This window comes from Miniopterus natalensis, chromosome 22, assembly GCF_054644295.1.
Source record: "Miniopterus natalensis isolate mMinNat1 chromosome 22, mMinNat1.hap1, whole genome shotgun sequence".
Classification (NCBI taxonomy): domain Eukaryota; kingdom Metazoa; phylum Chordata; class Mammalia; order Chiroptera; family Miniopteridae; genus Miniopterus; species Miniopterus natalensis.
Window position 1 is genome coordinate 12,521,744 of NC_142102.1, and position 12,318 is coordinate 12,534,061.

The following is a 12,318-nucleotide window of genomic DNA, read 5'->3' on the forward strand; positions in this document are numbered from 1 at the left end:
GCTTTTTATGATTTAAAACACCGTGTTTATCCTACACCTTTGGGTCTAAGATTCCTGAGGGTGGGTGGAAGCCGCCTGAGGCAGGGTCAGCTGTTGTCCACCTTCCCACGGGCCTTTCCCAGTCCTGCCAACATCACCCACAGTAACTGCTCGGCTGGTATGTGCGCAGGGAGAGGGCGGGGAGCGGGCCCCAGCCCCGGGAGCTAAGCGCTTTCAAGGTGCGTGTTTCAAATGCCTCCTGAGACCGACGTGGTCTGAAGACGGCACCACACACATGGTGGGTGCAGGAGTCTTTCCAGTTAATTGTGTATTGCTCCCTCTATGCTAACAATACTTTTTTTTTCTTGGGTATACACCATCTGTATACGAAAATATTCAAAGAGACCCTTAATCAAATCCACTGTGCAAACTGCCCCTTCGGGAGCTTGCTAAAGCCCGTGTTCCGTCCCATCACTTCCTAAAAACCCGACGACAGGCAGTTACTTTCCTGTGCCCCAGAATAAAACAAGCCAGAGCGTTCTATCGGGAAATGTGTTCCTATCTGCTTTCAAACGTGAAGATCCAGCTGTCCTGAAATAACGTCCCACTTCAGGCTTTCACGTAAGCCTATGGCCACACAGGAAAAGGCCTGAGTTTTTTTAAGAGCAAGCGAGATTCTATGCTCTAGATTGGAAATGTCTAGAACAGCACCCAAGGCAGACAGCATAAAGCGAAAGCGTCCAACGCCAACACCCGCCTGCCTTCAACCCGGGGCTCGCTTACCTCGGCCAGCTCTCGTCCAGGGGCTGCGAGGAGTAACCGGCTCCAAATGTGCTCCCATCAAAGTAGGATTTTTAATTAAGGAAAAATACACTTAATGAAAACGTGCAAAGCAGAATCCAGACACTGGGGTTATGGGGCGTTCAACACCTGAGGTTTGGGCTCCCCCCCCGGGACCCCCATAGCTGCCCCCAGGCTTCTCTCCCCAACTTCCTCTGCAGAGGCCACCCCTCGATCTTCTACCTGGCGCCATCTCTGCGGGGTTCGTGTGGGGTTTCTTATTTTACATGCCTAGCAGCTTGTTCTTAAGACACGTTCCAGACACACGGAGAGACCGGCGTGCTCCTGCACTATGCACGCGGGGGGGGCAGCAGAGAAATTCTGGTCAATTCCGCACCGTTTTCTGAAACAGGTTTAATCACGTCACTCTCCTGCCAGGACATCCCCAACGATCCTCTACAAGAGAAGCCGTCACGCTCGGACTCAGGAGGACACGGGACCCTGATGGAGGAGGGACCAGCCTGCAGGCCGGGCTGGGTGGGCCTCCCCGGGGAACACAGCATCTGGCATCAGCGAGCTGTGGGCCCAAACTCGTGGACTCCTAATGATTGAGTAAAACGCTTCCTTTGCCAGAGCATCACAACCACCAGTTCCACTTTCTCGGTCAGTTTCGTTACGTTTAGTGCCTTATTTCTTAATCTGAGTCAATAGAGCAGGTTTTCAAGAGGGAGACGTTTCTCCAACGTTAGCCAGGAGGCTTAATGAAATGAAGGCAGATGGGAAGAGCCAATGGGGGAGGCAGAGGAGACGCGGGTGGAGAAATGCCAAGGCCGGCGGAGGGCAGGGCACGTCCGCAGGTCAGTCGGCAGAGCCATCAGGCAGCGGCCCCGAATCTCACCAGCGGGGGGGGTTACCTGCCTTTCCCTCCTCTCTAGAGCGTGATGAGCACCTGTCCAGAAAGCTCCGTTTCACGAAGCGGAAGCTACCAGCACCCTGCCGTCCTTGGTCACGAGCCCGAGCGCCCGGTCCCGGTCACGCACACTCAGCGGCAGCCGCCGGACGCTGGTCGCTCCACGGGCAGGTGGTCGGCGCTCTCCCCTTTGAGGCTAACGTCAGTCTGTTGTGTTTCACGGGGGCCCTGTCCACCCGGGTGCTCAGCCGGGAACCCGAGCCACGCAGTCTGTTCTGCCCCCAGTCTCTGCCGTGGGTGTCGCGGCCGCACCCCCTCCACAAGGGTCCCCGCTCCTTCCGCCCTTGCTGGGGCGTCAGGGGAAGGCTCCTGCTCTCCCCACAGGAAGGGGAGCCGCTCTGTTGATAAGACGCCCGCTGGCCCGTTCCTGCGGGGGGGCCGCCGGGCCGCAGAGGCTCCAAACAAGTTCCACCCTGTGCTTGCTGCCCGCCTGCCCCGCGGCGGGCGAGCTGAGCGGCTTCTTCTTTTGGCTTCCTGTTTCCATGCGGTAAGTGCACCTGGGACAGGGCTCAGGAACCGCCTTCCGGGGGCCGCCTGGGGGCCCCTGTCTGTCCTACCGTCCGGGACGCGGCTCTAGCGGGGACCGAGTCTGGGGCAGGCCTGGGACCTTTCACGCAGCTGGTGCGATGACTGAGCCCGGGGTCCGCTTGGTCCTGCCCACCCGCTGAGTTCCAGGGGCAGACTGAACGCACCGACCAGCCACAGTCTGGGTCCGTCCTGAGACCTCAGCCACGTGCTCGCCATGACTCGGCTTCCGCTCATCCTTTCAGCTCCCCCTCTGCCCTGCAGGACACACCCGAAAGCCCCATCGAAGGGAGGCGAGTGAGCGGCACCCGAGTCCCCGCGTACGCGACGGCACCTTCCCGCGAGCGCGTGACAAATAGCTGGCGTGGAGAATTTCAAAGTCTGAGTATCTTCCCCTTAAAACTCTGGAAACCAGCATTTCCTTGTCCTTCGAGGTGAAAATCTCTAATGGGTGTGAGGTAAAAACTGGGTTTTGTGATCAGATAAATATTGGAAATCCTGGGTTAAAGACCAGTCTCTCCAGGGCGGGCTTCCGGAGCCCCCGTGTTAGCTGGGACGCCCGAGGAGGGCGCGGTGTCCCTTCAGTGCAGCGGCCCGCGCCCTTCCAAGGACCAGCGGTCATGAGCCAGCGTCCCACAGCCGTCATCTCACTGGACGGGAGGAGTAAAGGCCGGCCCGTTCCAGGGAGAGCCACTGCTCCCGGCAGGAGCTCAGCGTCTCCGCCCGGCTGGCCACACGCCTGAGGTGCAGGACACACTCAAACCTTCTTGGGAACATGCGACGAATATTCCAAACGTGCGTTTTACTCTCTTCCTAGAAACACACCTGTTAGAGGAAGGCGTCGTCTACGCTTCTTCAGTGTTTCCCCCCTTTTTCAACGCACCACCCACAGGTCTGAGATACTAGTACACTTGCTGTAGGTTTACGTTAACAGTCCAGAAATTCGGCGTGATGGTGTTTGCGACACGTGCTTGCTGCCTGGAAGGACTGAGCGGCGAGAGGGCTGCTGAGGACACGAGCAGCGGCAGAAAGGGACAGGCCTGCCGGGCAGCGCCCTGGTCTCTGCCTGCGGCGCCCGCCCACGCCAGTGGCCAAGCTCACCGCACCAGCTCCTCGCGGTGGCGATGGCCGCCCACTGCAGGGGGCATCTCCCCGGGCCTGGGTTCAGCCTGCTGTGGCTGCCCACTCCGGGGGGAGGCTGGAATGTTTGTTAAACAATGTCCGTTTCATTTAAGATTGCCGCAGCGTAGGGCCGGACTGCTGTCCAGGCCAGCCTGCCCACTCTAAAGCCGCCAGCCAAGAAACAGCCGTGGCAAGGGAATTCTGAACACAATTTTTTTTTGTTCTAACGATTCGAACCCAGGGTTCATACTTTCATGTGATGGAGCTTCCTTCAGGAGGGAAGAGGCCAGTGTGAAAGCGAGTGACCGCAGCCCATCCGACCTGGGGGAAAGATGCAACCTTGGCCTCTTCCTCCAGGTTCTCCTGCACGTGCTCGTATCTTTGGCACAAGATCATCTCACTTTTATGTTTAACTGGAGCCGACAGTCCCCTTGACTGCTCAGGAGACTCGCTGTTCACTCACGGGCAGGCCTCCGTTAAGGGACGTTTTTCCAATCAGATGTCCAGCTCCGGGACCCCAGTGGGGGGCTGAAGAGACCTACAGCTACCTCACGATGTGCGAATCAGATTTGTTTCCTCAACAACTTTCCTTTATCTATATATTAGCTGGGCTTCTGCTTTTCCTCCCCTCTGGAGGTCATCTCATGAGCTGGCCCACACAGGGTCGGGCCGAACCCTGTGACACATCACTTGAAAAGGGGCAAAGTCCCCTGAACACACACGCAGCCTCCCTTCCGGGCCTCTGCACAAGTTTTCCTCTGCCTGGAACATTCCCTTCCTGGCTATTTTCCTCTCTCTGCATCACTCACGACCGTCTGAAATTACTTTCTTAATCATTTGTTTACCTATTTGCTGTTTGTCATCTCCCACGGGGAGGGCCATGCCTGTCCTGTTCACCAAGTCCCCAGAGCTGAGAACAGTGCCTTGAGCAGAGAGGCCCGGACCCGCCTGCTGGGTAAATGAAGACATTACCCTCTCTCTTCTCAGTTACCCCTCAAGCCTCTGGTTTTCTCCAGGGTGCCTTCTCCGTCCCCCAAGACTGGCTCAGGCTGCCCCAGGAGACTGTGCTGCCCCTGAGCTGCCTCGACCACAGCTCACCGCACTGCGCCGCGGCTGCTTCCCCGCCCCGCTCCTCTCGCACTGAACTATAAGCACCCTGGGGGCCCGTACGTCTGCTGTGGCATCAGCAGTGTCTACCGTGGTGCCTGACCAGCAGGTACTTCAATCGCTAAGGGAATGAACATCCTGTGTCTCTTCCTCAGTCCCCTCCCCTCCCACGTGACTCCTGGGTTATACCAGCTGTGAGCACGTATATATATTCAGACTATCGCTGCTGCAAGAAGGACCTGAGATCTCTACACACACGCACAGCCTTTAGAGAGAACACACAGAAAGAGGAAATTGAGAAATGAGAAAAAGATGCATTGTTAAGTCAAACACAGAAGCACTCGAAGGCTTTTGCCTGAACGTTCCAAGGGACCTGGACAACAGTCTCATGTACCGCTCGGCCCAGCGCGTGGATTAGCCGAAGAAATGCCTCACTCTCCTTCCCTCCTGCATCCCACGTAAAAGCCATTCCATGTTCCAGAAAGGAATTCCCAGCATCATTACCATCTTCACTAACATACAAAACGAGGAGTCACACTATCTCAGCGGGACAAATGCAGTATGTCCCTGGGGGCCGAGGAGAGGGGAGCCAGTAACTGTCCCCTGGAGAAATATCCTTTGCCTTCAATAGATGAAAAACTGCACAAAGCTTGAAGGCAAGAAAAGCAGCAGCCTCCTCTGTGCGCCCCCACAGGCCTCCCTTGCATGTGGGCCCGGGCACGACAGGGTGGGCTGGGCGTGCGTGGTACAGGGAGGGGCCCGGGCCGGGGGTTGGCTTGACCTGGGCTGAATCTGGGCCCCTCCAACCTCCACAGTGGGATCTTAGGCAAGTAACTGTGGCATTCAGTTTCCTCCGTGGAAAATGGGGGTTAAAAAAATAAACGACTCGGTGAGTCCTGAGGACGAATAGAAACTGCCCAGCACAGTGCCTGGCATGGCCAGGTGCTCGGTAAACACGAGGGCCCTCCCCCCACTTCCTGGTTTTTAGGCTCCTGAAGCCAATTCTACCATCACTGCCAGGAACCCTGCTCCGCAGTCAGCCGGGCCCGCCCTGCGCCCTCTGCCTCTGTGCAAGGAGAGGAGGGAGGGGAGGGCCCGCCTGGCTCGCGTCTTCTGTGTGCTCACAGATCCAGCTCGGCTCGGTGCCCCGGAGCTCTGAGCACGCCGGTGGTCCGGCAGGGCAGCTGTGTCGGCCCCTGATAAGGACGGTCCCATAAAATCGTCACGGGAGGTCCCCATCCCGCTTCCTCATTCCCCCTTAGCAGCCTAGGAGTGAGCATCACCGTGTAAGAATTTCCCTAAATGCCAGCTTTATGTTTCAGTTGTCATTTAGAGTTTGAAACCCCATAAATAGAAAATCCTATGAAATTCTGTCCGTAAGTTCTAACAGCAGGTCAGCCGGTCAACAGAAATAAAAACAAATCGCATAGCTGCGCGTCTGTTTTAGCTAGATAACCACATCTCCCCAACTCATTCAAAGTCGGGTTTAACCCTGACGCTACTGATTTCTCAAGAAAAGGCAGAGGAAGCCCTGCAGTGGGGCTGAATTACCTGTGGCTTGTGTTCAGGTACTTCTTTAAACGGAACTGTATTGATGTTTTCGTAAAGTAAACGCCTGCAGTGATCTTTCCATTGGCTGCAGCGATGTTTCCAGTTTCCAAGTCACTGATTTTTATTGCCTCCATTCATCAGATAAAATGAAGATTTTGAGGCCAAGGAGGAATGGCAGAGAAGACAAATCCTGAAAACCTTCCAAACATTTCAAAACGTATACTTCCCTCGCACGACGATAAAAGGATATCTGCCGCCCAGGCTTGTCTCCAGGCCTGCGGTGAAGGGGGTGAAAGCGGGTCCTCGACGGCCTCTCCACCAGCCCGTGGTGGCGGGTGCCCCGCACGCTATCAGCTTGATGAAACGACGGCTGCAAAGACAAGGGAAGAAAGGTTGGCCCGTGACCATGACACTGCCACTCACTCTTCGGAGCAACAACTGACAAAACGGAGGAAAAGGGTGACTATCATTTCGACGTTCCCTGTATTCCATAACCCTTACGGCCCTTAATTCAGGAAGCGTGCAGCGTTTCATCTCCCGTGTTTACGAGGCCAACCTTCCGTGATGCAGTTCAAAGAACACGTGATTTGGAATCAAAGAAACAGCTCCAGCCCAGGGTCCTCCGCTTACTAAGGAGCCGCTTCGCCCTCCTCATCTGCACAGTGCCAACGACGATGCCGACAATCCCCTTGCAGGCCTGTGGAGAGCACTGCACCACGCACCGTGGAGGCCATCTTACCCCAGGGGTGCCGCAGTTACGGGCCAACTGGTATCCTCAAAGCCCACAGGCTGAGGCACTAACCGGCAATGTATCTGGATATGGGGCTTCTACGGAGGCGACTGAGGTTAAGTGAGGCCACAGGGATGCATCCTAACCCACGGGACCCGTGCCGTTACTAAGTGGAAGGGACACCAGGGGAAAGGCTGTGGGAGGACACAGCAAGAAGGTGGCTGTTTGCAAGTCAGGAAGAGAGCCCTGCCCAGAAACCAACTCTGCCGACACCCTGATTCTGGACGTCTAGCTTCCAACACTGAGAAAATAAGTTTCTGTCATTTAAGTTCCCCAGCCTGTGGTACTGTTAGGGCAGCCTGAGCTGACCGATACACAGGACACTAGAAGAAGGGTGGACATCCAGGTGGCTGACACTGGGACCCACATTGTTAAAGGCGAGGCCACCCTACAGAGTCCTTCTGTGGACGGGAAGAGTAGCATCGATGTTAGGGGCCTCCCCCGCATGCTGAGCCTTGCAAAGCCTCCCCAAGGGACAGGGATCTGTCAGGCTCCCATCTGCTGCCCACGCACATGACCTCTGAAAGCTGCAGCCTGGGAAGAATGGCGGAAAAGAACGTTGGCAGGGCCTCCTGACTTTCTTTAGCCAATGGCTCCGAGCAAACATGATGTACATCTTGTCCACACAAAATTCTCATACTCTTTTCCTTCTGCCGTGAGACTGCCCCGTCTCAGGTAGGGGTGCTCCTTCCGCCTTGGTAACCCTCAGCTCCTGCAGGTGCCCGAGTCCACACCTGCTTCCCCCTCCCCGACAGCTCAGGCGGCACAGGAGGCTGGCTGGAAACTGAGCGGGTCGGAAGCACTAGGCAGGGTGAGCGAATGCTGGGCCCTGAGGTCACACTAACACTCACTATTTTGCCCTCCAGGCTCTCTAGCTGGCCCGTAATGGTGGTTAGTTCTTTACTCCTTTGGTTCCTGGTAAACGCATGAAAGACGAGACCCTAGTACTAAATACGTTTCTCTAGAGAAGGTGTAGGAAGAAAGGCAGGTTCCTGGAGCTTGCAGGGCTTCTCACCTATGTGCTGGCTGTGTTAACGTGAGACATCACAGGCCCTCTCCTCTAAGAAGGGCGAGTCTAACAAAGAGACAACTGTGCCTCCCTAGGGAACCCCGTTGGAGATGGTCCCAGCCACAGCCAGGACCTCCTCTGGTTCTCATGATGAGGGGAGGGAGCCGTGGAGACCTGCCCACAACAAAGAGGCTATGAACTCACTGCCTCGGGGTTAAATGGACTGTTTAATTCCACCTTATAAATTGAGAATGAAAGGATTTCATAGCTTGGGTAGAGACTCTATTATACCACCATCAAAAAAAACAACAACACCTTAAAGAGAAATTGAAAATACTTTACAAATCTCCAGGGTCAGCCCTCCCTGACTGCAGGTCCCCCGTCTGCCTTTGCCCTCTGCAGTGTCTGACCTGGGCTGGAGCTGGCGCTTATTTATACACACCAGAGGGCGAGGTCTCGAGTTCACGAAACTCCTGTAGGATCCTGAGTTCTGGGAAGAGGGCAAGGCCTTTCTCCCGGCAGCCTGCCAGCACTACACTATCTTCCGGCCAGTCTTGGTCCGGTCTTGCCGGGTAGCTGGAGCCTCAGAGCCCCTGAATCACCTGGGTGGGTAGTTGTTTTTGTGTTTTCTGTTTTTATTTTGTTGATCTTCACTCGAGGATATTTTTTCCATTGCTTTTCAGAGAGTGAGTTTGGGAGGGAGGAAAGGAGGGAGGGAGGGAGAGAAACACTGATTTGTGGCTCCACTTACTGATGCATCATTGGTTTATTCTTGTATGTGCCCTGACCAGGGATCGAACCCAGAACCTCGGCCTATCGGGATGATGCTTTAACCAACTGAGCTACTCGGCCAGGGCCAGTAGTTTTGTTTTGTTTTGAAGCATGGAGACTATGCCTTTTTGAACAACTGAATCTGGGGTCCAATCTTCTCCAAAGGACCAATGAGTCCTGCCGTGGGGGCAAAAAGGGCTACAGAGCAGAGAGACAGGAGATGCTGGCGCCAATCTTCAGACCCGAGACCCAACCTGCCACCACGCCCCTTGTGTTGCCCCTTCCTGGTCCTCACTTTAAATTGAAAGGTAAAAGGGAAGTAAAGTTAGTAAGATAAACTAAGCTGAAAGGTTACTCTAAAAAAATGACAGATAAAACGTTTTGGTTTTTTAAGGCAGCAAAGACCCAAACACACACAAAAAAATCAAAGCAATCAAAATGATCTCAGAGGTCCAGGCTAAATAATCTGTCAAAATAAGAAAAACAACAACAAAACACTCAGGCTGCAGGGTCTGGGGTTCATGCCGGGGGCTCCTGTTCAGGAAGAGGCAGATGAGAAAGTCACTGTCCCAGGCAGGGCACGCGAATGCGTCTCCCCAGGAAAGGTCCCTACGACGTCCCGCCGGCCCCGGGGCTGCAGCAGGGAGACCCAGCACCTTGCCCCAGCACTGTCTCACTCAGCACCCACAGAGCCTGTGACAGCAGGTTCCAATACACTTATCATGTTTCTAAGTCCTGGGGCTGCAAACAGTGCCTGGCCCCCCCCAGGGGGGCGTACAGGACGTGAGTAGGGCGGAGAGAAGACATAAGAAGCTGTGTCCACTTAGCTTTCTACCTTCTGTGTACACGGCGTACCAGCAGAGTGGTCCACCTATGTAATTTATAAACAAACATACCCAGATTGGGCATGCAAACTGCTTCTTACCATTAGGGCGCATGATCAAAAGGTTTAAATGAAAAACGCTGAGAACTACTGAAACGGGTGGGGAGCTAACATTTTCCATAATAAAATGAAGAATTTCAGCTCAAATCCTCAGGGATGGGTTTGGGGCGGCAGGGGTGAATGCAGACCCCAAGCCCCTGGAAGCCCATGAGTGCTGCCCTGGCCGGGAGGCTCAGTGGGTTAGAGCGCCGTCCCGATACGCCAAGGGCGCAGGTTCGATCCCCGGTCAGAGTACATGAAAGGATCAACCGAGCACATGAGCCAGGGGAACAATGAGTCGATGTTTCTCTCTCCCTTCCCCCCTCGCTTTCTAAAATAAATTTTTAAAAAAAGCCTATTACTGGCTTTCCAGATAATGCCACACAAGCCCCCATGCAGGGAGAAGTCAAACTGCCTGCCTTCCACCCCCACCTGCCTGGTGCGACGTGTTCCGTGGAGAGAAAGGCCTTCCGTTGACTGCAGTTCCCCTTTTAACTTTACTAATAAGTCAAGACCAGAGAAATGGTTGAGGGCGAGCCGGGTCTGTCCGTTTATTTCCCCCAGGAGAAGCTCGTTTGCTTCTTACGGTGATGACAGAGAATGGAAAGAAACTGCAAACGGGAAGAACTGTCTTTTTGTGCTAAGACTTCAGCAGTGACGGGAGAGGCGCCTGGCCTAGAGGCAGGTCACACAGGAAAGCAGCTGGCCGAGAGTAAGGCCAAAGGTGTCCTCCGAGGGCAGGAAGGTCAAGTAGGTACTTCAGGTCACATAGGAAAGGAGCCAAAGCGCCTGACCCCTAGTTTCAACCCAACACCTGCCTCTTCCTGCCGTGGGAAACGGACACAAGAAAGAGCCACTGGCTGGACTGATGACCCCTCTGCCCCCTCCGGTCTTGCTGCCCCGAGTCACACGGCACAGCACTGTGCTGACCTCGGTAAGGCCCTTCGCTGGGTTTACGAGACCTGTAGGTTGGAATTTAAAAAAGGGGGGGGATAGGTGAAACAAAATCACAAAATGTTGAAAATTATTGGGGGAGGGACAGGTGAAAGTGGTCAAGAGGTACAAAGTTCCAGTTTTAAGATAAGTAAGTTCTGGGGATGGTGACAACACTGTACTGTGTGTTTGAAAGTGGCGAGAAGAGCAGATCCTCAAAGTTCTCATCAGCAGGAGCAAAGCCTGTACCTGTGTGAGGTGCACGGACGTTAACTACACTGTGGTGACCCTTCTGCAGCACAGCTGGCACCGGGCATCACGGGCCTGAACGCGCGGGTCCCTTACGCACAGGTGTGCCCGTAAATGCCTGCGCTGTTTCTGGCCCACAGCGAGGCGTCTGTGGGCAGAGGCTGACTGCGTGCGCTGATCCACGCCGTTTACACAGGGACTGGAGCACCCGCGGATTCTGGAGCCTGAGGCGGGTCCTGAAACCAGCCCGCCACGGATATGGGGGACAACTCAAGTTAAGCTTTTGCAAATCGAAAGTTACACGTAGATTTCCAATTTCACAGGGGTCGGCGCCTCGCACCCCGCCACTGATCGCGGGTTAGCTGACGTGCGCGAGGCCGGTGATTATGCTGCACACCTTAAACCGGCCCCGCGCCTCCTGTCACCCACAGCTCAATGAACGGAAACGTGGCCGAGACTGGTGGTAAGTACAAGGGGGTCCGCTATCCTAGTCTCTCCTTTTGGGTATACTTTACATTTCCAAACAAAACATTTAATCTAAAAAATAAATTAAGGGTGTTTTTTTTTGCTTTAACCCCATAACTTCTACAGACATGAAAAGACATGAAGGCTCAGTTCTCTACCACACAGCCAGCAAAAATGATGATGAAAATGTTTTTGTCCGTATGACTTTTACGAGACAAACAAGTACCTAATTTCACAAAGGAACTAGGGAACCATCATAAGAAAATATTCCAGGGGGAATACAATAATCTGAAATATTTAGTTAGATATAATAGCACATGTCCATTCTAAATAAAGCATATTCAGTGAAAAACAAAAAAGTACATCCTGTTTTTGATTTAAAAGAGCCTAGGGTACTTTTTCATCTGGCTCCTGCTTATGGCGAGACAGCAGGGCGTCCTGCCCCGTGTGGATCCAGCCACAGCAGCTGAGGCCCCCGGCCAGCGAGCGGCTGCGCAGCACCCTCACCGCGGCCCACACGAGATGGGAACCACAGCTTTCCCAGGCAGGCCCCTCCCCGTCACTCGGCCTCGCTTCTGGTTTTTCCCTCAGGCTGGTCGGAAACGTCCTTGGGGGAATCCACCCAGAGGAGAGGTTTCTAAAAATTCATCATTGTGAGACCCTTTTTCCCGTGGGGAGGCAAAAGCCACTAAAAGTGGGAGACAGGCCCACGGGACCGGGTTCTCCCTTCAGCCCGAGTTAAAGCTGCAGACGAGTCTGGCTGTGTGTTTGGAGACTCCTGGGCGAGGCTGGCAGGGCCCACGAGGAGGAAGCCTTTTCTTTTTATCTGCAAGTGCCCACCTCTGCCCGCAGACAGGAGCTGGTGAGAGCTGTTATCCTGAGCCAGGCCCCTCCTATGGAGGGGTTATGACTTGATCAAGGTGCCTACGTAATGCAGCCTCCAGGAATCCCCAAAAGCATGGACGGGGTTCAACATGTAGAGATCTGGGGAGAGTGGAGCTCCTGGGGAGGGCACGGCCGCCCCCTGTCCCTCCCCACCCCCCGCCACACACAGGCATGTCTCCAAATGCCTGTCCATCTGTACCGTTTATTATACCTTTTTATAACATGCTGGCAAGCACAGTGATTCCCTGAGTTCTGAGAAC

General features: G+C 54.6%; 1 protein-coding gene across 2 annotated transcripts in view; it reads right to left on the reverse strand.

The window, feature by feature from the left end:
* CRTC3 (CREB regulated transcription coactivator 3) overlaps window positions 1–12,318 on the reverse strand; it is a 51,722-nt gene that overhangs the window by 11,738 nt on the left and 27,666 nt on the right. For both annotated transcript variants that reach the window (XM_087829249.1, XM_087829248.1), the window contains exons 3-4: window positions 6,285–6,404; window positions 763–824 (exon numbers count right to left, since the gene is read on the reverse strand). In XM_087829249.1, the coding sequence (XP_087685375.1) occupies window positions 763–824; window positions 6,285–6,404 (182 nt within the window). The remainder of the gene's footprint in view (window positions 1–762; window positions 825–6,284; window positions 6,405–12,318) is intronic.